A 24675-nucleotide genomic window follows, 5' to 3' on the forward strand; every position below is an offset into this window, starting at 1 on the left:
TTAAGGGAGTTTAATTCAGTAAAGTTTAGTGTCCTACCACCTTGCAAGGAGGGAGACATGCTCTCCAAAGTGAAATGGGACAGAATAGGACCTCTAGAGCATTTGACAGTGACTTAAAGGCTTCCAGAGTATGAAGGGCTGAACAATGTAATTTCTTGCTTCCTTGGAATACAAGAAGCATTTATCAAGAGAGAAGTGAATTTCGTTTTCCTTTTTACATAAGGGGAAAGAATTATGGTAATGTATAATAAGCTTGCAGTATCAGAGGGACATGTAAGGTGAATTAAATGCTGTTGTAATTTTTTTAAAATTTAATAATTCCTTATAGTTTTTTGTTCTCCATCTTTTCTGCTAAAATAGTAGAGATCACATCTGTCTTAATCTTGTATCCCTAGCACCCCACCCAGACTCTGGCACATAGATTTTCAATATATGGTAATTAAAACATACCTACTGATGACATCTGGTTGACTACACTTGAGTTGTAATTATGGGTATACCCAACATTGTGTGAGAATGCATACAAAATAGGCTTCATTCTGCATCTTCAGATGACCTATTAGTAGAGACTGATTACTTTGGGGAAATAGACATTACTTTAGTAATAGCATTTAAACAGCAAGAAAACTGTTCAGATAACCTAATGCTTCTATCGGTTCTGATTTCTTTTGTGCCAGTCCCTTCTTGAGAGCCTGTTAAATGACGGGCACTGTGCTATGTATGAGGCACAGATGGAGGAGAATGAGTGGGTGAATGAGGTACTTCATAATTTTTCATGAGTATATTTCAGTTTTCTTTCACAAAAGCTACTAAGCCTGTGTGTGTATGTGTATAAAACTGATTTTCTTGTATGCGACAAGATACTAGACATTGTCTTTTTCCTATGTTCCCCATTTCTGGTTAAATTATTGGGTTTCTTTGTTCTACCCCAGAAGGAGAGTTTCCTCTTTCTTAACTCTGGGAAATACAGGCTCTCTGGACAGTCATGGGAAATGACTAACAGAAATGCTGGGACACCCTCTTCATTTTTGCCAGTTTTTTTGTTGTGTTTGGGTGGAAATGTTTGCAAATACACCGACTCTTAACTGTTCTCATTAATGGTGGTGAACAGAATGTGGGTAGGCAAACTCTGTAGCTAAACATTTACAGTGTGCTTTTTGGCTTAGAAACATGGTCAGATAGAACCAGTTTGCCTCTCTCCTTCTTCCCCTCTCTTCCCCGCCCCCCCCACTTCCTTCTCTCCTCCCTTCCCCTGTTTTTTTGTCCTCCCTTTCCTAAACTTTTGGTGACCCTTTTGTTGGTCACTTATTGCATGACAATTTGCTGAGCCCCAGCTCCTGTTAACTGCTATGTTGGCTATGGCTAGAACTATGGTTTCTGGGCTTAAAAACCTCATTGTCCAGCAAGAAACATGATAAATAAGCATGTGAATGTGTTTTATTAAAAATTTGTAAGACCAATTGTGGAGTCCATGAAGAGGGGTCGGATTGTGCCCTCTAGGGAGGAAGGAGAGGCTTCACAGCTGATATAAGTAACGTAGGGGCATGTGATGGCTCAGTTGGTTAGATGGCCAACTTGATTTTTTTTTTTTTTTTTTTTTTTGGCTCATGTCACAATCCCAGGGTCCTGGGATCAAGCTCTGTACTGGGCTCTGCTCAGCAGGGAGTCTGCTTGATGATTCTTTCCCCTTCTGTTCCTCCTCAACCTGCTTATGGTCCCTCTCTCATGCACTCTCTTAAATATTTATTTTTTTAAAAAAAAGGGGGGCAGCCAAGAGTGGGCATCAGGCCCTGTCATTACCTGATCAAGGCAGGCCATGTGTTAGGACACTATGGTTTGATTCCAAGTCTTCCAAAGAACTTGGTGAGGTTAGAAAACTTTAGTAATTCGGCTTTCTTATCACTAACCTGTGGATAAGCATCTTCAGTGCTGTGAAGACCAAATAAAACAATGTTTGAGAAAGCTCTTTGACAAAGCTTGGGTAATTATAAATGTTACCATCATTGTGCTGGTAGAGAAATAGTATGAGCTTCTGTTTCTTTGGAGCCAGCTTCTCTCCTTCTATCTCTTTGGGAGAAATCCAGGCAAGACTAGGACCCTTGTTTGAAAGATACAACCAAGTGGCAGTCTTGAATTCCAGTCCTTTGAGAAGCCAGAATTTTAAAAAATGGTGGTAATGAAGGCATTATCTTATAGTCTAGCACAACTTAGTGCATTTCTAAGCACTTACACAACCATGATCTCATAGGACACTTCGGTAAAAAGTTTTTACCATCATTGCTTTATAGATAAGTCCACACTAAGAGACAAAAACTAAGAGACAAAAACCAAAAACCTCATTGAGTAGTAAGGCCAGAACTAGAATAATTGAGTATTGGGATTCTAAAAGGAAAGAAACCCTAAAGAAGAGTATAGCTGTATATTTAAAGAAGGTAATGAGGCTGGGAGAGATTAAGTAACCTGTCCAGGGGTCACATAGTTAATGAGAAAGTGGAAGTTGGACCTCAAAGCCATGGCTCTTCTAATCTCTCCTAACTTTAGCAGCTGAATTATGTTGTGCTACATCTTTGCTTTGGATTCTTCAGTGGTCAGGCTTTTTAGTAATGACTTTTAAAGTCTATGATGTATATTCCCTTTTCTATCAATGCTTTTCTATCAGTTGATAATCTAAAACTAATACTTACCTGTGTTATGAGAATTTACTGGATGTGAAATAATCCTATTTTCTGCAGATAAATGAACTAGATTGTCTTACCACCTATAGATCTTCTCTCTTCTCACTGATTTGCCTATTTTATAAAGTTGAACATTCTCCTCTGGAATTACCTGGACATACTGGGAGTTGTTACAGCCTTTGTGGATCTCCGGCCTATGCTCGGGCTCCATCTTGTGCTCTCAGGCTGTATGGTGGGCCAGGCATCTGCAGAGCTCCAAGTATTTACTGTGCTTGTGTTCCCAAACCAGTCCCAGCAAGTTTACCTCGGGTCACTGGTAAACATGCCAGATGAAATTAAATCCAATTAGTTTCCTTCCATTCAGATTATGGAGTTGATGCTTAAAATTATACCAGTATTGTTTTATATGGCTTTTAGTACTATAGTCATGTTATGAGGTTCTTCTGCAGAAGTGAAAATGGCTAGGTTTTGCGCATCCTTAGATCCTAAGGAATAAACTGTTTCCTGCTCACTTCTGTACTTCTGGGGCAACTAGTCACAGATAATAGACTGTGGTAATTAATCTTATTGTGTCAACTGGAGTAGGTCATGGATGCTGAATGATCTGATTAAATGATACTTCTGGATGTGTTTGCAAGAATGTTTTTAGAAGAGATTAACATTTGAATTGGTGGGCCAAGTAAAGCAGATGGCCCTCCCCAGTGTTGGTGCTGAGCCCTCACACTGGGACTTAGGCCATCTGTACTTCTTCTTAGATTTTGAACATAGACTAGCCATCTTCATTCTATTTTTTCAATACTACATCCTTTATCAGTCTTTAATAGTTGATGGTATAGTCCAGCAGATAGCATGGCTTGTAGGAAGAATGGATTTGATCCTATAAGTTGGCTCTAGGGTGGCTTCTTGTTTTGTTTTTTTCCCCAAGTCTGATCTCTTGTCAATGAAACCAACAAAAGGGAATCTTCCAATCAGTGAGGACCTGCTGCAAGCCTAGCGTTGATGATGATTTTGCAGGTTGGTGGTTATAAAGAAGAATATAACCCAGTCCTAGCACCCAAGGTTCCTACAGTCTAATTGGAGACAAAAAGCAACAGGACGAAAATTTCCTGCTGGAGGTGGCACTAGAATAGAACTCCAGAAAAGGCAGAGTGAGACCTGGATGAAGAAGAACTAATTTTGTTTGAGAAAACCTAATGAGATCATCAGTAGTTAAAAACAAAATGAGGGAGAAGAGTTTCTGGATAACCTGTGTGCATCTTAACTATTTGGCATGACCCTTGGTCATTTTTTTCCATTGGCTAACCAAATGTTATTTTAACCATAATTTATATGAAGAAAACTTACAGAAGAGGATAAATAAATTACTATTGAAAAAAATCTCATTGGTAACTAGAACCTTCAGCATAAACAGTGAGAACTTTTACTCACTAAATTAGCAAAAATTTGAGCATCAATAAAATGTACTGCAGATAAAGGTGCGGATACATGAACAACCTACACAAACCTGGTGGGAAATCTGTGTAACAATTGGAAAGCTATTTGACAATAAATATCAAAACCTTAAACCTTTTATTTTTTTAAGATTTTATTTATTTATTCACAAGAGACACAGAGGCAGAGACACAGGCAGAGGGAGAGGCAGGGTCCCTATGTGGGACTCAATCCCAGGACCCTGCGATCATGACCTGAGCCAAAGGCAGGCACTCAACTACTGAGCCACCTAGGTGCCCCAAACCTTAAACCTTTATATCCTTTAAAATCTATTACGGAAATAGTTTTATAAAAGTAAACTAAAATGGACATTCAAAGAGCTTCATTGCAATGTTATTTTTAAATAGAGTAAATTAGAGGGGAAAGTACAGTCATAACTACCATGCATTAAGGATTTACTGTATATCAGGCACCTTGCCAGGAACTTTGAACATGCATGTTATTTTAAAAAATGAATACAATAGATTGGTCCCTCATTGGACTTTATTAGTGTTATAGGGAAAAAATGTTTAAGTTGAACTCATGAAGATCTTTCCCAAGCTGTCTCTGACCTATCTTCCTGACCTTCAAATTTTTCCCCCTACCTTAGAAATGAGGAAAATGAGGCTGAAAAAAGTTGAGTTACTCAAGATCAAAGAACAAATGTCAAAAAGCAAGGTCATGATGACAATTCAATGAACTTTTCTTTCCATATGTCCTTCTTGAATAATTATATCCCATCTTAGAAACCTTTACTGAGCATCTAGTATATATGCCAGACACTGGTCTAGGCAGGCACTAGAGACATAAAACCTAAGACAGAACCTTTGTTCTCCAGGAGTTCACCACCCATGGGAAGATAGATTCTCTTTTAAAAACTTAAAAGTGAAATTCTTATCCACCTGAAATTGTGTCCTTTTTGGATTGAAATCCTCTATCAATTGAGGACAAACTCTTGGGGTATTTTGATAGATGTAAAAATGTTGTGGTGGAGAATTATTAGCTCATCCTTACTGACTTGGAGGTGCCCTGGAATCCTAGCTAACCCTTAAAACTCAGCTAAACACCGTTTGTACCCCTTTAAGTCCCTACATGGGTTAATTTATTTCGTCCTCACAACAGTCTCATGAAGGAAATCCTATTCCTTCCCACTTTGCAGAAGATGAGACAGAAGCAATGAAAGACCAGTGTGGCTTGCCCAGCCAGTAAACCAAAACTTGAGCTCAGGTGGTCTTACTCTGCCTACCTTTCACCATACCCAGGATGCTACATTTGAGTTTAGAATTGAAGGATGGAGAGGAGGAACTCATTCTGGGTGGAGTATCTGAAGTGGTCAAACCTTGGATGTTCAAGTGTGCTTAATTGTCTTCTGTGAGAGGTGGGGTGGGTGTGATCTTTGCTCAGGTGAGGGGTGGGTAGGAAGGGACGCTCAGCCCTGAGGTCTGAGCTCTAGTGGGTCCCACTGAGGAGTACAGCTCTTACCCGCTAGGCAAGTGGAAGCCATCGAAAGCTTAAGCATGGAAGAAATATGATCGAGGTTGCCTTTTAGAACGATCATGCATTAATCCGTTGACAAAGTGACCGAGATGGTTTTGGTTGGCTTCTAAACCCCTGACCCTCTGACCGCGGTTCAGCCGTACTCGTCTTCCAGTAAAAAGGAATTGCCCTCAGAAGGAAACCATTGCTCACTGCTACAGGGGGGGTTAATAAAATCTCTTGAGGCCAAGAGAGCCAAATCACAATTTAAAAAACGTTCCTTCCTAGCTGGCAGCTGCCATGAGTGACTTGTGAGTGTAGGCGGCTGGCAGCCCTGCTTTCACTGGCAGTATATCGCTTTGCCTTCCCCTCATAAACCTTTCTGTTTATTTTGTGGGAGGGTAAAGTGCCTGACAGACCTTATGCAGAAGGCAAATAAAGAAGCAGGAGGCCTTAAATCTTCAAGTTCCAGGGACCTCCAAAACAACACAAACTCTGAGATTTGAAAATTGGGGACCTTTCCTAGGCATGGACCTGTGGCTACCTCCGTCTTCAGTTTCCCTTTACCACTTGCATGACACCCTTGCCCTCTCTTATGTCTCAGTTCTGGGTCTTAGCTCCCAGTGGATCAACATTCTCATATTACCAAAACCTCACACTGCATTTCCCTAGTGCAAGCCTGCCCTTTCCAGAACTGCCCACCTTTCAAAATTACTTCCTTACATTTCTAGTTACAGCTATTAAACCCCTCCTGGGGCCGAGCTCAAATACGTTAGGAAGAGCAATTTAATTAAATTGCATCACACTAAGGTATAAATAACTTAGAGCCCCCAACCCCATCCCTCCACTCATCGCAGGTATGTTAAAAATGTAATGAGAGAAATGAGTCTCTTATTACTGACTGTAGCAATAAAGTAAAAACCATATCTTTCAAGTGGAGGGTGTATTTCAAGGTGCCTTAAAGCATGCTTGCTTTGCAGCCACCTACTTGTAGCTAAGGCTCTGCTCATTATGGATTGTGGTCCCTATTCTGTTGAAACATTTATGCTCACTTCCTACTTATCAGAACTGACTGTTGTCCTTTCCCCCCACTTCCCTGCTTGGGGGCTTCCTAGCCTGATTTCCTGCAAGCCTGAGCCTGTTTGTTCTTGCCCTGAGGATTACATGCAGTCTGAGGAAGCAGGAAGGGTAGACAGATGATTGGGAGAGAAAAGGAGGGGGAGGTGTCAATGAGAATGAATTATGTACATCCAAAAGAAAAATGCAGTTTGTTTTAAATAATTAATCAGTGATGATGGGAAGAATTTGCAGCAGCAAACAATGGGACAAAATATCCAGCAAGTTCGTGGATTAGGGCAAAGTCTAGGCTAGGAGATGGGAATGCTTTTTAATTAGATCTTGTGCAATTTACTTAATGTCATGGCATCTTTGTGTCCTCACCCATAAAATGAAGGGGGTTGGACTAGATGGCTTATGTATCAATTAGATCTGAAAGGAACTAATCAAATATTGGACTTCATATGGAGACTTTGGGCATGTGTGTTCTAGATTTGACCTGCTAAAGATGCTGTTCTGTTGACTGCCAGGTTCTCTGCTGTAGGGTAGAAGAAAGGAAATCCCAGCAATGAGATATGGTAGGAAAAATACATCAAACTTAGAACCAAAATATTTGGGTTATAGTCCTAGCTTCACTTAGAATATTTGAACTTTGATCTACTAAGGGAACCAAATTGTATCTCGGTTTTTTTTTTTTTTTTTATCTTATCTGTAAACTAAGGTTGCTAATTCTTCTTTACTTTCTTTAGAGTATTGGAAACCACCCCATTACACATGGCTAACTCTAATTTGTCAAAAATGGGTCTAGTTCTCAAAATCATGCATAACCAGAACCTAGATTACCTGATGGCTGCTGAGGAAGGTGGGGACAGAGGACAGATGATGATAGTTTCCCAAACTTGATTTTTTATAGGACTAAGTATTTCAATTTACACTTACCTGATTTCTTCCTTTTTTGTTTTGTTTTGTTTTCTTTGGTAAGTCAAATGGCAATGGGAAATCATATGTTACATGCCCTGGAGTATTAACTGTGTCAACAGGAGGAGGAAGAGCTGGAAGTGAAGTTAATGGAATTTTTCTTAATTCTATCTATTCAAGGCACAGATAATCTTTGATCTTTGAGTTTTATATATCACTGAAAGGATTCTTTTGGACTTCATGGGTTTTAGTCTCTCTCCTGATAAGAACATATGATTGACAAGCCTATATTTCCCATCCTAGACCATGGGGCTGATGATAGGCAGGAATGGAAGGAGCCTTGATCTCAGTTATCATAGAGGGCAGAACCCCAAGAGAGGCCAAGTTTGCTTTGCACAGATGGGAATTGCTTACTTGGGCTTATGCTTCCTTCTTCTTAAACATTACAAAGAATTTGGACATCCTCTTGATCTTAGAAAAGTCAGATCAGGTCTGTCACTGCCCCCATTTGTACTGTTTGTTCTCCCTGTTACTCATTTTGGTAGAAAATCATTTGTCACTTCTGATTGTTCTTTTCATGTCAGTGTGCCGAATACATTGAAAGAAAATCTAAGTTCTTTTGGGTCAGGAGCTCTGTTTTTAGGTGTCTTTATCCTTTATTGAGTTCTTCAATCAGAACATAAACTTCTTCCAGGTTTAAATGTTGTTGGTCTTGGTACCTCCAGTACAGTTTAGTATTGGATACAGAAGAGGTACTTATGAGCTCTTACAATGGGACTTAATAAATATTTCTTTTATTTAACTGAAGCCCTTTATCTCTATGATCTTGGCTCACTCATGATTCAGTTAGAAGTAAATGGGGAATCTGAGAAAAATAAAGCCACTTGGGGATATACCAATCTTTGCCTCCCTAACATTAGCCTCCTGTTAAGATGAGGTTATATTCCCGGGGAAGGATAGGAATATCCCAGGAAGAATAGAAAAGGGAGCTACCTGTACTTGGTAGTGGGTGGAGATAGTACCTGGTGACCAAAAACTCAGTCACTACAAGACCCATTAAACCAGCAATTTCAGATTCGTGCAGTTGATGCTTAGAAGATCCTTAGAAATGATCCAATTCTATTTCCTTGTTTTACAGGTAAGAACATTGAGGCCAAGGAGTTTAGAGAATGACCAGTTTTGAAGAAATTTTTCTGGGAAGTATATTTCTACAAACACACAATTCCACAGCTTAATAAAAGTGGTTTTATGTGATCAAATGATTTAAATAATAGCAGAAATATGGCAATGCATCCCTGTGGCAGAGATTGTCTTCCAAATATTATTTTTTCTCTTCCATGTCAGAGGGTTGTTTCTGAGGGAGTACATGCTTAATTAAGGACATTTTTCTAGCTTTTGGCATTTCCATGAGACATAGGATTAGATCTGGGCTGTGAAACATGGGTAAAAGTGATGTGTACTGCCTCCAGAACTGGATCCCTGTAAGTTTTTCATCATGTCCTCCATGATTTCTTTCCTCCATTCTCTTTGCTTCAGTCTTATTTCATCCAGTCTTGTCATTAACTTCTCAATTGTTTTGACTTCCCGTTTGTAATGATCTAACCTCAGCTGAGATCTACCTGTCAGATCAAATGCCCTGTAAGACAATGTGGCCTTGTCTGTATTTGCATAGCTCAGAGAATTAATTTTTTCATCTATCAGATGGGCAAAAACTCAAGTTAGGTAATCTTTGTTGGTGATAGTGTGGAAAAACAGGCTCTCTTGTACATTAGTGTGAAGAGACACAATTTTATGGAAAGCAGGATATACTAAAAATTAGCCATTTAACATTTGACCTAACAAAGCCACATCTAGAAATTAGGCCTACCTGCACATTTTTTAAATGATACGTGGACAAAATTCTCCCTTTTAGTACCACCTTAAATATTAACATGTAGGAGGCATTCCAAGTATCTGTTACTAGAGGGATGTTAAATGAAACCTAAACTATACAAAAAGATAATATACAGTGAGCAAAATAACATGGAAGCCTGTTTTGGGACAGGAGATGTTGCCAGGGTATTGGCAAGTATAAAAAGCAAAAATCAGAACAGTTTGTATAGTATGCTATCATTTGTTTTTAAAAAGGAAACATAATATTTTAACATGCTTGCATTTGCATAAAGAGACCATGAGCGTGAGGGGAGTTGAGAAACGTGTAGACTGGAATAAAAGTTCTTAATTTCTACCTCATCGTATTGTTTTAAGTGAATAAGTTGCCTATCAAAATACTATTAAAGAAATTATGGAGTTCATCCCTGTTGGCTTATACCTAGAAAGGCACAGGAGTGGGAATTACTGAATAATTAATAATAAATAGCTGTTGTTAGGGAAAGGTCAAGCTTGCTTTGGAGTGATTTACCTAGAATTATAGCTGTGCCTCTGTCAGCCCCAACTGGGTCAGTTTGTTGCATTCATAGGCCTGTGTTTTCAACTCTAAAAGTTCTTTTAATGGGATGAAACTCTCCTGCCTTTTTTAGATTGGTGCCTTTTAAGATGTAATGAGTTTTATTCCCATGAGTTTGTTGGTGTGAACTTCCTTACCTCTGTAGCCCTTCCATTAAGAGTCTCCTGTGTATCAAATGCTGTGTTGAGAGCTGGAGATAGATCATAAGAAAAATCTTTTCAGAGATCATAATTGGGTGGAAGGGAGGGAAAGATGAATAAAAATCTTGGAATGTTGCTGAATTGTGTTCTCACCCCCTTCTCCACCCCCTGCCCAAATTGGTATAAAGTTCTAAACCCTAGTACCTCAGAAGGTGACTTTATCTGAAGAAATCGTAAATGGATAGTTGAAGTTAAATGAGACCATTGATGTGGGTCTTAATCCAATATGATATGTGTTCTTACAAGAATAGATTAGGACACAGACAAGCAAGGAGGAAAGACCATGTGAAGACCAAGTCCTCTCGTCTCAGAATGAAATTCAGTCTGCTGAACTCTTGATCTTGGGATAGACTCCAGAACTGTGAGGAAATAGTTGTTTAAGCCACCTAGCCTGTGATACTTTGATAGGGTAGTTCTAGTGTGATAGCCTTGTGTGATAAACACAGGGTAGGAGCCCCATACTTAAGAGTTCAGACAAGGTAGAGTGACCTCTGATCTTAATCTATGAGGCAACTCTATTACTATCCTTATTTCCCAGAGGAAGAAACAGGCACAGAAAAGTTGTATGCATTGCTCAGTTACAGAACTAAGAAGTAACATAACCTGTGTTCAAACCTAGACAAACTTCATCTAGTCATTGATTTTTGTGACTGTATTCTGCTTTTTTAAGATTTTATTTATTCATGAGAGACCCAGAGAGAGAGGCAGAGACATAGGCAGAGGGAGGAGCAGGCTTGGGGAGCCCAGTGTGGGACTTGATCCCAGGACCCTGAGATCCTAACCTGAGCCAAAGGTAGGTGTTCAACCACTGAGCCACCCAGGTGCCCCTGTATTCTGCTCCTGATAAAATTTACCAAGGGGAAATATTGTTAAAGGTAAAATACATAAAATGTTCATGGAGCCCCATGTATGTGTTTTAAACATAAATCCAAAGGTTGAGTGGCAGCAAGTGGTTAGGGGAGATTCTATGGGGCTCCCAGGCCATAAAGATTTTGTATTTTGTCTGGAAACCAGTGGAGCCTCAGCTATCCAGTTTAAAGTAGGAATTTAAGGCATTTATGCCCCAACCATAAATGCTAAACTCAGTGAATTTTTCACAAGCTGACACACTTGTTACTGGCACCTAGATCAAGAAACAAAACATTACCAGACCCCCCAGAAGTTTTTTTCTGTCCTCTACATTCACTATCTCCTCCAGTGATAACTACTCTCTGACTTCTAAGAGCATAGACTAGTTCTACCTCATTTTGATCTTGTACATAAGTGGAATCATGCAGAGTATACTTTTCTGTATCTGCCTCTTTTTGCTCTTATAAGTCTGATCCTGATGTATATGGTTGAAGTGAGTTCATTCTCTTTGCTGTATTGTAACAGAGTATATCTGCCTCTATTCTAGTGTTGGCGTATCCGTGGTTTCTAGTTTGAAATGAATACAAATGCTGCAACGGTAGGCCTTAAAAGTATTTTACAGTGGACATATGTACCTAGGAGTGGAATGGCTGTATCATAGGGTATGTGCATGTTGAGTTCCAGTGAATACTGCAAGACAACATCTATACTTAATGGTAAAGTATCAAAAGCTTTTCTCTAACACTGGGAATCACTTCTGTTCCTCCAATAAATTTTTATTAGGGGTCTCAGGCAGTTTTAGAAAAACAGTAGACATAATGATGTATGTGTGAAATCCAAAAGAACCTTCAAACTATTAAACAAGTGAACTTAGCAAGTTTCTTTGTATATATTAATACAATTGGTTTTGATATATTTACTTTGTATTTCTATCAACTGGCAAAAAATAGATGGAAGACAAAATGATACCACTTTTCACAATTGTATAAAGCATCAAATGCTGGATACTTGGAATTCATTTCTTTTCCCTGTACTGAAAATTACAAGACCTCGTTAAGAGAAATTGGTAAAGAATATACCATATTACTCCTGAGTCTAGTATTAAAAGATCAGTACTGTAAAGAGGAGGTTAGTTCTCAAACTCATTCATGGATTCAGCGTAGTCCCAAAACACAATCTTGTCAGGTTTTTTTTTTTTTTTTTTCATAAAATTGGACAAATGGGCTCTGGATACATTTATGGGAAAATAAGAAAAATGCAGAACTTGGCCTTATTTTAAATTGATACTAATTGAGACATAGTGACTAACAACCTAGAAAAATGCTCTTTCCTGGAATTAACTTGTCAGATGAATGTAATATTTATGCTCCAATGTCTTCATTGTTAAAATCTGGAGCACAATGGCCATGGGAGACAAGCCCAAGAGAGGTTTAAACTAATCAGAAGAGAAAAGCCCAGATGAAGCAAATAACTTCAAGGTAGAAGTCCAGGACAAAACTACAATAATAATGACTGTTACTTCAATCCCTATTTTCCTAAACTCCTACTGTATAGAAACCATATGAACAAGTGCATTTCTTTTTCTTCTTTGGGACATTCATGGTACAGCAACCTACCAAATAATTGACAGGATGGAATACTTGACAACAAACCTAGGTCAGTTGTGTGAATTGAAATTTATTTTAGAGGTGCTATGGGGAGGTGCCATATTGCAGGCAGGCACACCATTTCTTGCTAAATATAACACTATCTTGAGCATTAAAGCCTATGGCAATTTCCTCAGTTGAGCTTTATATGAAGTGGTCAGCTTGTGTTTTGGGCTGTATTATAAAAGATGTTCTTTATCTCCCTAGGTTTTCACCCGTGCTAAGAAACCCAATCATGCGAACTTGAGGGAGATAAGACCAGACTGAGGAACAGCAAACTGATGGCTGTCAACTCAAGCACACTTTGAGGCATATGTTCCTAGAGAGGAATAGCTGGGTGGATGGTCCAAACTATTTCAACTGTTCTTACTCTTTCTTTCTGCACACATATGTGGTTAAATTATAGACATTGAATGCCTCTGTGGTGAGATTTAACTGTATCTGATGACCTAGTCTTTAACTCTTTCTATTCCCAATGTGATTGCCAGCATCTCCATCTGTAACAATAGCAGACTACGATTTCTTTTGGTTCACTGTTGACATGGGGAGGTATCCTGTTTTTGAATTATAATAAAATTCCCTGAAATTAAAGAAAGCAAGCTGTTGGCAAGAAAAGGAAATAACTAATTCTGTTTTTTTTTCCCCATGAAAATAACAGGTTGTTTCCTTGTTAAACACTTTCAGTAACTTGTCAACAAAATTAGTGTTTTTTCTCCCCCTCATCTGTGAGATTTTTACACACTACAGTGAGAAACAAAGGCTCAGTCTCATTTGCAGAAGCTCATGCAGTTACTGGGATATCCTTATATGCATTTCCCTTTTTAGGGTTGAGATATTTGAAAGAAGCTATCCATAAATCTTGTTTTCACCAGTTTCATTTCTACTAATTCTAACTTCTCCTAAAACAGTGAGGTTTCTAGACTCATCTTGGTGGCCTGGGCTGTCGAAGCAAGAGAAAAAGATTAATGAGGAAAAAGCTACCATGGTTGGAAAACAAAAATAAGAGAGAGACCTTACACCTTATGTAGGAGGAAGAGAGAAAAGACTGGATATAGCTACTCATCATAGTTTGAGGAACAGAGAAATTATAGATTTTTTTAACTACTGGATGAGGGCTTAAAGATTTTAAATGATAAACAGTGTGCATATTAATAAAATCAAGTACGCTTTGTAAAGCTCAAAGTTTTTGAGATGTCCCAAGGGAGAGTTGTGCGACAATTCTTCACATGCTTTTTTTGGCACTTTGTCAATGTCTTATGTCAACAAATAGACTTGATTCAAAGGACTGGAAACTTAATATTCTCTCATTTGCTGTTGCCCAGTTTAAGGATGATCTATTTACGAGGAACGTCTTTATATTCTTCCCCTACTTAATTCCAAAAAATTATTTCAATTATTTGATTCAGAGGGACATGAATCAACAGATTGGTTACTTGTTTTTTTTTTTTTTTTTTTTTTTTTTTTTTTTTTTATAGTGGAAAAGTGGAAAAAGATTTTCATTGAACTCAACCATTTGGCAAATAATGTCAGTGGGTATTTCATTATACCTTTCAAGTGAATTGACACATTTCAAAAATAGTATTTGGAATATGGCAAAACTGTCCTGTCTTCAAAATGCTTTCACTTTGAGCAGTGAGTGTATATATCATACTGACTTGTGAAGGAGGTCTTTCTAAGATAGTTATAATGAATAAGGTGCCTATAGGACAAAATAAAAATTCATGTGTTCAAAGGGACGTCCATTCAGAACATTTTCAATGTACTTTATATGGTAACAAAGGAAAAGAGTATAATGCAGTCAGGTTTTTAAGTCTGTTACTTTAAAGTTTATTGGGCATATTCCATTATTCATGGATTTAACATTTAATGAACACCTACTAGATATCAGACACCATATTACATTACAGCCAATGAAAATAATAGTAACTCCTCAATCCAAAGACCTAGTAGGGCAGGAATGTGATTCCTTAAGGTCAAAAACAAAAACCCTAACTTGTTAGGGCTGGCAGGTGGGGAAATAGGAGATGTGGTTGAGGAAAAAAATCAGGCCAGGAGCCAGATAGTTACAAAATCTTGCAGGCTATGCTAACGATATGGTCTTTGCCTAACAACATTAAAATGGCCTTATAAGGCTTTATGTAGGTGGTTATCTATCTTATGTGGATTTGGGAAAGCAGATAGGAGGGTCCTAAGGTTTTCCTTGGAATTACTTGGTGGTTGATTGAGTGGTCCAGGCGAGAGATAACGGGAGGTTATCGTGGACTGGAATGGTAGTTTTGAGAGAGAAATCTAGAAGAAAAATCAAGGTTTAGTGACCTTCTAAATCAAGGTTTAGAAAGAAAGTGTCAAGGATCACTTCTAGTTTTCTGCTTTAATTATCTAAAACTACAGAGAAGTCTTGTGTGTGTGTCTCTGTGGGGAGATAGGTGGTGAGCCTTACTTTATCCCTGGTTAAGTTTTGTAACTCAGTGAATCATTAGTATAAATAGGCTAGAACATGATACTAACAAAACCTGAGTCATGAGTTTGACTTGACCCCAAATTGTTCAGTTAACTTGATTCTCTTAATGGACCACAAATTCTCTTCCTTGCTCCTGCTTTCTCAAGAAGCCTTTTGATCTCAGCCCTGGAAGGGAGCATGGAACTGTTTCACTATAGATGTCTTAACTCAAAGTGTGTGTCCCAGAAATACAGGTAAGTCTCTTAGCACAGTGGCTGACATACTGTGATTGCTAAATTCTTATGGGGTGGACATTGGATCATTTATAATGCCTTTATATATGAGCGATTTTTTTACTTTACAGGAGAAATTAGTAGTATGACCTGAATATCCCAAGAGAAGAGGGTATGACACAAGTGTGCTCTCTGGAATTTACCTCTCACCTGAGTCACTTTATTAATGTGGGAAACCTGTTAGTTAGACAGCTGAGGGAAAGGAGGAATAAACCTGGTATCATTAAATGCTCATGAAGGTTGGGAAAGGCCTGGATTGACTGTCCTCCGGGGGCCAAACCCACCAGGAAAAAAAGTAATCTGTTCTCTGACCCTGTGGTATACTTAGAAAATGATCATTTCCTAACTTGGCTATAAGCTCAGTAATGGGGAGAACCAGCTTCATCCTGCTCACCTCCAAATCTCCAGAGCCCAGTCAAGTGCTTGGCATATGGCTGATGAATAAATATTTCATAAGCGAATAAAGAAAAGTGGTCTTATCGACAGTGCCTGACATGAGGTGGAGTTGAGCTGTGATCAATACTTGGGGTCTGACCAGTGCAGAACAGCTACAAACTCCACTAGCAAACCATATTGGAGCGTTTGGAGTCATTTGAAAACTTTAAAAAAAAAAAAAGAAAAAAAAAAAGAAAACTTTTTAAGTTGTGGGGCCCCTACCAACACCAAAGTATGAAGATGAGACTCTAGGCATAGAGGTGAAGGGCTAGAGGGATCTAGACTGGCCGTTGTGGTTTTAGGCACTCCCTGGTGCTTCAGGCAAGTGCCCAAATTTTAATGGAATTGCTGTTAAAGAGGGTGATGTGAAATCAAGAGAGTGTCCAGTCAGATCATCTGGAACAGTAGAGAACTCAGCTGCGGTTTGCTGGGACTTTGACAATGCCTGAAACAACAGACATGTGTTTGTCATGCTGGGGCTACAGATGATCTGTAGGGACATTGTGGCTCCGGACATGTTTGTGATCTAGTATGGTGGAGACCGACCTATTGGAGCATGATGTCTTAAAAGTGCTCTCTCGGGCAGCCCCGGTGGCTCAACGGTTTAGCACCACCTTCAGTCCAGGGCATGATCCTGGAGACAGGGGATTGAGTCCCATGTCGGGCTCCCCGCATGGAGCCTGCTTCTTCCTCTGCCTGTGTCTCTGCCACCCCCACCCCATGTCTCTCATGAATAAATAAAATCTTTAAAAAAAAAAAAAGTTACATTCTTTAAAAAAAAAAAAAGTGCTCTCTCCCCAAAATAGTCAACATCCAGCTGGCCACAAAAGAAAGCGGTCCATTCTACACAGGTTTTCGATAGAGAGATGTCTTTCCTAACATGGAAATGACCCTTCGATTGAAATAACTTTTTTTAGGAAAAAATTTACAAAGACCTACAAATAAGGTAAAAGTTATGTTTCGCTTCTATTTTCCTCTTAACTATAGGAAACAAACCGGAGGTGATGGAGTAACTGGGTGTTGGCATTAAGGGGGACTCTTGAAGTAATGAGCACTGGGTGTTGTATGCAACTGATGAATCACCGAACTCTGCCTCTGAAACTAATAATAATGTATTTATTAATTGAATTTAAATAATCAAAAAGTTATATGAAATCTACCCTTTCAGAAGCCATAATTGTAAATATCTTAGTGAACACTTCTCCAGAAATCTTTTCATTTCCATAGTCACCTGTTTCACATGTATATTGTTTCTTTCCTTATTCTCTACTGATACTGGATTTATTTCTAGTTTTTATAAACACAGCAATGAACATAACTATAGTACTGCATCCACCATTTTGCCTTTCACAAAAGTAAAAAAACATGACTCAAAGATGCAACACATGTCAAATAACCTGATTGTGAGGAAAGCCATCATGATAGTAAACCTGGTTCGATGATATTTGAGGAGCGCATATTTGCAAATTTATATAAGGAAAGGAAAAGCATTTTTGATGTAAGGTTACTAATTTGGAGATAACCTTCCAGGACAATATAATTCTAACTTTAGGTTTATCTTCTCTATTGGACAGAAATAAATTTTACCTCTAACAGTTGAAAGTCAATAACCTGTAACTTAGATCTAATCCATAATAAAGTCTACATCAAAACAGGCACATTATCATAGAGAATTGAATAATTTTGGGGAAGATCTGTTAGTACTTCAGTATAATATTGTAAGGAATTTTAGTAGTTTTTCTTACTATGAAGTTTTGGATAATTCTTCTTAAGACCTGTATTGCCAAACTTGATTTCATCATGAAAGGTATGGGTTTTGAAAGACCAGAAAGAGGAGGCCAGGTGAATGGGAATGACACCTTCCAGGGTGGCAGATTTCCTTAAGCAGCCTGTGGAGAACAGTGACTTTACCTTCGTGGTGAATTTGCTGATGTTTATTTCCAATTAAGTCATAAGTTCCAAGGTGGGGACTGTATTTCTTTATATTCTTCAAAGCACTTAGATGGGCCCATTGGAGTTACCTGATTGGAAGACAAAAGAATTCAAAAATAGCCAAGAATATGCATTTTAATGGAGGGGAATGTGAGGTTTCTTCTGTAAGCACATATATGTAATGTTTCAGGGGCATTAGGAACTTTGGAAAAGGAAAAAAAAAAAAACAACAACACCCTGAGAGTAATGTAGTCTTAAGAATTGTGTCATAGGTAAGGAGTTAAATGCTGTATCATGAAATCCAAGGGCTAAGTCATCACTTTGCTACTGGCTTCATAATCAATCCTTAACCTGGACTTTCCCCAGTTCCCATCCCAACCTGGAATATTTTTGCCCTTCTGTTTCTCCTTCAGTTTTTTTCTTATGTGTGGTTTCAAAAGGAGCTTTTCACAGGGCTGCTGGATGGAAATGCTGTTTTGAATTGCCCAGCTCCTTTTGACTGGAGCAAAGAGGATTTGTGTCTGATAGCTGCTTTTCACATTATTGCTTGAGCTGACTAATCCTGCTCACTTGTGATGACCAGTATCTCATTACACCTTTATCAATAGCATCCCTTCTGTATTAAGCAGGATTCTTTTTTCCTTCATGCTTATAATTTTTCCAATTAGGGGAATATTAAGGGAGTTTTTAGGTTTTAGGAACATCAGTGTTGCTTCCTCAGATGCTTTGCCTTTGGGTTAAGCCATTTATAAAATGAATCAGTGAGTACAGTAGAGGACTAAGTCCCAGATTCGTCACCTGCCTCTGTCTCCCGGTGAGGGCTTCAGTAGAGGGTTTATAGAAAGTTTCAATAGGTACCGCAGCATCTTAACTTTAGAACCAGTTATAGTGCCATTGGTTTTCTTTAAACATTAAACATTTTATTGGATAATTTCTCACAGGCCTAAGGGAAAAAGTGCAAGTTCTTTTAAATTAAAGTAAAATCAGCTGATGAAATTGCCTTGCCTCATAGAGCCTTTCTCCCTGAAACCACCTTGAGGAAGAGTAAATGTTTTAAAGTTTATTTTAGGGCTTTACTAAAAAAGGAAAACATGCTTTATGATTAGGCCTTTAAGGTCAGTAGAGGCTCTGGATGATCTGAAATCCTGTCTCCACCTCTACTCACAATAGAAAAGCCTATTTAGGAAGATAATTCTTTGGAATGTTCCATGAGCAAGGAAAACCCATATCCACCACTCCCTGCACCCAAACCCCCATTTTGGACTGGCCAAGGCAGGAAATGGCTTAGATATTTGAGAACTACAAAGAAAGTTAAATATCATGGATCAACTAATTTAGATGGTTGGGTTTTAAACTGTAATTTTAGAAAATGAACTCTCAGAATTCTGGTGGCCTACCGAGAAAAATAGGAATGAGAATTGTGTGACCTTGGAGGGAAAAATGGAGTTGCCTCTGTGGTTTGACAGTCCTGGAAAACTTCTGGCTCTCCCTTTCCAAGTGACTACCTGGAATTGCATTAGTTTCTGGCTTAAATCCCCTGCCCTCTCCTATCTCTCTTGTAAAATTGAACACCCTGTGCAGGGCATAGTGTGGAATGGTTTCACTCCAGAGTGGATAGGTTTGTCACTTCATTTATGCCAAGAAAAACCAACGTCTGCTCAACAAAAGAAAATCAGATGCCTTGAGGTAGAAGTGGAACATGAAATGATGTAACAGGGATGGAAGAGGAGTGTAAAATTCATTCCCTCATTTTACAGTCTGAGCCTGAAGAGGCTTTCCTTGTCTCAAAGCAGGTGAATCTGTGAAGGTCTAGTTTGGAATTATTCTATTCCCCCTGTTTTTAGATCCTCTGGTTTTCTCTCTCATTGTTCTGTTTGGATTTCTAATGGTACTGTTAAACTTGGTAAGGACTTAGATTGCTGAATTTTGCTCTCAAAGACCATGACAAAGTAGAGCCATAGGATATTGCATTATAAGTGAAAATAATAGCAATTTGGGTTGAATTTGTAATGTACTCCAGTTAGAATCCTGGGTGCCTCCTGTTGCATTGTGCAAGGTGGAAGAGGCTCTGTTAAATCTGTCTCACTAAGTTAATATTCCCAGGTGACTTGTACTAAGAGTCTCCATTTCTATCAGATCACAAGGCAAGGCCAACACCAGCTGAAAAATATGCGGCACTTGTGCTGTTACATCAGACTTCCTCCCCTCAGGCACTTGAGGGGTGATGTTTCCAGAGCAATTTTATTAAGAATAAACTTAGGATAAGGAAAACAATGGAAATAGCATTTTATTCCATGGCAAGTATTTCTATTTAATGTTTTCAGTATTAGTATAATAGCTATACTCATTAGAAAGACAACCAGAAAATTTGTTTAGTGAAACACAGAAAAGTCAAACCACCTAGGAAGCTTATTACTCGTAAAGATTTTACATACATGGTTTTAACATAAGTGTTGCAGTAATAAAAAAAATATGAGGAATGGGATCTTTTATCTCAAAATTTATGTATACATGTTAGGATATTAGCGCTGTTTTGCTTATTTACCTTGAGGAGTGCCTGGCTGCCTCAAAGAGAGGAGCCTGCAGCTCTTGGTCTCAGGGTCATGAGTTCGAGCCCCATATCGGATATAGAGATTACTTAAATAAAAACTTAAAACCTAATCTTTACCTTGCTTCTGGAAAACATTTCTAAGTGTTCTGTGGTTTAAGGATGTAGTAACATTAAAAAAAAAAAAAAAAGATTTGAGAGAGAGTGAGCAGCAGAAGGGGGTTGGAGAAGGGAGGGAAAAGCAGACACCCCCTTGAGTAGAGAGCCTGACACTGGGCTTGATTCCCAGGACCCCAAGATCATGACCTGAGCTGAAGCCGGTCACTTAACCAACTGAGCCACCCAGGTGCCCCAAGAAAGCAGTAACATTTGATTTATTCTTTGATTTATTCTTTGATTTAGAGAATAGTCATTTCTGTGAAGGAAGAAGCAGAAATAAGGGATAGAGGAGAAAAACAATCTAGTTTTTTTCCCCCACTGATATTAGTTTTCCAAAGACATCCACTCTATGTTGTGTTAAAAACAAACAAAAAAACAAAAACAGGGCACGTTAATCTTAAGACTTGCACAAAAATCAATTCCAGTCTGACAGTGCCAAACCAGAAGTGGTTAGGAGGGCTCCCCCAACAGGAACTCAGGGAGAGGCCTTTACAGTAAGAAAATTGATCGGCTATAACTTGAAGCCTAGTTGTCTGTTATCAGTCATCTTTAGAATTTTGACTTTGTAACCTTGAGACTTTTACTTACTTACATACATTTCGATTTGCTTACTAAGGCTGTCAGGGCATTAGAGCCACATGAATCCAATGGCCTCCTTGCTTATTAATTTCACACAGCCATGTTACTATATTCTGATGCCAGGAACCTGCCTATACTTGGCACAGCACCTTGCTTTCTAGACCTGGAGTGGTCCCTCATCCCTGACCTCCATGCAGCCTGGACCATGGTCCTCTGAGCTTTGAGGGGTATATGGAGATTGCCTAAATTGATTGGTTCTGTACTTGCTTCTGCAACCGTTACCTTTGTACTCTAGCCTCCTTTCTCAAAATAAGGAGTCCTTCTAAAGCCAGAAGATAAAATGTCTTTTAAAGACATCTCTTATATTCTAGACTTATAGAAGCAGGGAAAGAACCATGCAGGAAAATGTGAATCCTAATCCAAGATGGCATGACCTAGCATTTCTTTTGCAACTGATAAAGAATAAACTTGCTGAGGTTTAAGTGCCACGAGGTATGCCAAGGTTTTTATACACATGATCTCTTTTTATATTCCTTAACTTACTTATGCATTATTCCTTGAGGAAATTAGGCTCAAAATGAGGATAGGGTGGGAACACCAATCTCTGATTCAAAAGCTCTGCCTCTTTACTTAAAAAACTGAATAGGTCCATTTTCTCCCCCATCATCAGCTAGTAAAACTCATCCCCTGAAACTTCATAGATGCCTTAGTCCCATAAAAATGACATTACCAAATCATTCTGTGTGGCATCTTGACAACAGAAGTAGTATGGACTGGCAGTGAGAAAAGTTGTGTGATAGGAAGTAGGACTAGCACTCTCTAGGGGGTAGAGGGTCAAAACTTTTGTGCAAAATAGGACAAGGAAAGCACAGATCTAGGAGAGCAGGATGAGTGGGGGCAAAGAAGACATGTTCCTGCCTTTTTCCAAGACTTTTTCTTGCATCTTTTTATGACAAAAATAATTTAGTTTTCTTGGAGTATAGGGAGAAGTGTACATGTTTCATTCACTTAAAAACCAGCCCCCCTCCAAAAAAACCCGAATAGAAATCCATGAACAAAGCCTTGGTAGAATACGAAAAGAGGCAGTTTTCTGTGAAGTTTCTGATTTACTTAAATTGTACAACTTTTAATTACTATCTCCTTCAGGCACAAAAACCCAATTCAGAAAGATAATCAGCCAAGGGTTGAAAATAGTTTGAAGACAATTCACCAGTGGATGGTATGATTATTTGTTGTATTTTCCTCTCTTTTTGGCAACTTACAAATCTTATAATTCAGTTGGAAATTGCTACTTTAGCAATAATGAATTTATTTTATTTATTTTTTTTTTTTTGCAATAATGAATTTAAAGGGAAATCAGTAAATTGATTTAAAGGGTCTTCATTATTTTAATATTTTAATTAGACTGTGTATTTTTACCAGCCCTCTAGATGACTAATATGTAGAAAAACAGCCAGGCAATGTTAATTCAGAAAAGAAGAGATTAAGAGTTCTTGTGATATAAAGGAATGTAATTATTGTCGCATGATGACCTAAGAGTTTGTGATGAACCTTTATTGTAGACCTCATCTGAAGTCTTTTTTTTTTTTTTTAAACTCTAGGTCCTGTGTGACTGAAGGGGGGTGCAGCTTAGAAGCTACTTATGGAAGGATTAGAGGGGGGAATTTTAGTTGTTTAGCCTACAAAATGTAAGGCTGGTAAAAAGACCTGATAGTCACGATCCAACATTTGAAGGATTATCATGTTAGTAACTGTCATGTGTGGTTTTGAAAACTAAAGGTTGGAAGTTACCAAAGAATTTTTTCTAATTAGAGCTGTCCAACAATGGGACTGCTACTTGATGATGTAGGAAGTTCCTCTTCAGTGAAGTATTCAGACACATGCTGGAAGACCATCTGGCAGGGTTGTCTGGGTGTGCCTCCACTAGCAGTTGCAGTGTATAAATGGGAGAAGGCTGTGTTAAATGACTTGATAGTTCTTTCCAAGTTCAAGCTCTCAAATTTTATTTAAAGATTTTATTTATTTATTCATGAGAGAGGCAGAGAGAGAAAGGCAGAGACACAGACAGAGGGAGAAGCAGGCTCCATGCAGGGAGCTTGATGTGGGTCTCGATCCCAGGACCCTGGGATCATGCCCTGAGCCAAAGGCAGGTACTCAAACCACTGAGCTACCCAGGTGTCCCAAGTTCTCAGATTTTATATTGGCAATAGGATTCTTTCAAGGAGGGGGATGGTGGAGGTTGATGCAATGGACTCTGTTTCATCACTAAAATTTCTCTAGTTTCTCAGGGCACTGGAGAAGAAGATAAAACCAAAGACTTCTAGAAGTAAATAGCATTGTTATAGGAAAATTAATTAGTAGAAAGAATATTTATGGCACCTGAAATTTTAGAGGTTTAATACTAACACAAAGCAGGCTACAGTTTTGGTTGTTTTTTTTTTTGTTTTTTTGTTTTTTTGTTTTGATCATTCTGACTGGATTTGGTAACTTTCTAAAATTGATCTATGGTCAAATCCATAGATAGTCTTGCCTGAAGTTTTCCTATCATATCACTAAGTCTTTCCAAGAAGCAGATGACCTTTAATCCCAACTTCTTTAATTGTGTTAGAATTCCAAAGATAAAACCCAATATTACTATTTCCTGTTAATTAAGCCCTAAGGTAGGCACTGCTGGTGAAGGGACTTTGCATATAGAATTACGAATCAGATGACTTTAAGGTACAGAGATTATTTTAGGTGTTCTGGGTGGGCCCAATGAAACTGCATGAGTCTCCCCGCTGAGGGCATGCTCATAGGAAATACTAGAGGCTTATTAGAAGGGGAAATCAGAGACTCAAAGTGTGTGAGAGCTTTAACCCAAGGTTGCTGACTTTGAAGGTGAGAAAGAGGCCCGAAAGCCAAGGAATGTGAGCAGCTTCTAGAAGTCGGGAACAAGTCCTAGGTGACGGCAAGGAAACAGTACCTCAGTCCTACAATTGCATGGAATTCTGCCTATAGCCTGAATGAGCTTGGAAGATTAATTCATAGAGCCTCCACTGTGTACTCCTTGATCTCAGTCTTGAGAAATCCAGGGCAGCGATACTGCTGGATCTGTGAGATAGCAAATTGGGTGTTGAAAGTTGCCAAATTGCAGTTGGTTGTGCTACAGCAGCAATAGTAATCTAATACAGCAATAAAATAGTATATGGATGGTCCTTGTGAGTCATTAGCAGAAAAAAAAAAATGTTACCTTTTTCAAAAGGAGTTAATTGTATTTAACCCTTTAGGAGTGTTTGTTGTCAAAAGGAGGACCCATTAGTCAAAATGATACTTCAGTAGGACTTTGCTGGTACGTTTTGCCTACCCAGGTTACCATGGACTACCAAAGGCTATGGTCCTTCCTTGGTGTTCTTTATTCTTAAAACACAGCACGAGGGTTCCGCTTTCTCCATCCTCACCAACACTTATTTCTTGTATTTTGGATAATAGCCATTTCAACAGCTGTGAGGTGATAGCTCATTATGGTTCTGATTTGCATTTCCCTGATGATTAATCCTGTTGAGCAATTTTTTCA

At 38.7% G+C, this 24675-nt stretch overlaps 1 protein-coding gene and 1 long non-coding RNA gene across 6 annotated transcripts in view; one reads left to right on the forward strand and one right to left on the reverse strand.

The window, feature by feature from the left end:
* Nucleotides 1-24675, forward strand: part of LOC144315680 (uncharacterized) — a 471692-nt gene that overhangs the window by 35582 nt on the left and 411435 nt on the right. Inside the window, exon 5 of one of the 5 annotated variants that reach the window (XM_077900603.1) lies at nucleotides 8734-9788. The exons of the other annotated variants lie outside the window; for them this stretch is intronic. Within the exon in view, the coding sequence (XP_077756729.1) occupies nucleotides 8734-8737 (4 nt within the window). The 3' untranslated portion in view covers nucleotides 8738-9788. Of the gene's footprint in view, nucleotides 1-8733; nucleotides 9789-24675 lie in introns of those variants that run through there. 5 annotated transcript variants of the gene reach the window in all.
* Nucleotides 1703-24490, reverse strand: LOC144315682 (uncharacterized). The gene is made up of 5 exons (XR_013381458.1): nucleotides 24352-24490; nucleotides 17816-17925; nucleotides 10179-10231; nucleotides 2827-2988; nucleotides 1703-1929 (listed from the first exon to the last, which is right to left on the reverse strand). It is a non-coding gene; the product is annotated as an uncharacterized LOC144315682 (long non-coding RNA).

The sequence above is a fragment of the Canis aureus genome, chromosome 6 (genome assembly GCF_053574225.1).
Source record: "Canis aureus isolate CA01 chromosome 6, VMU_Caureus_v.1.0, whole genome shotgun sequence".
NCBI lineage: Eukaryota > Metazoa > Chordata > Mammalia > Carnivora > Canidae > Canis > Canis aureus.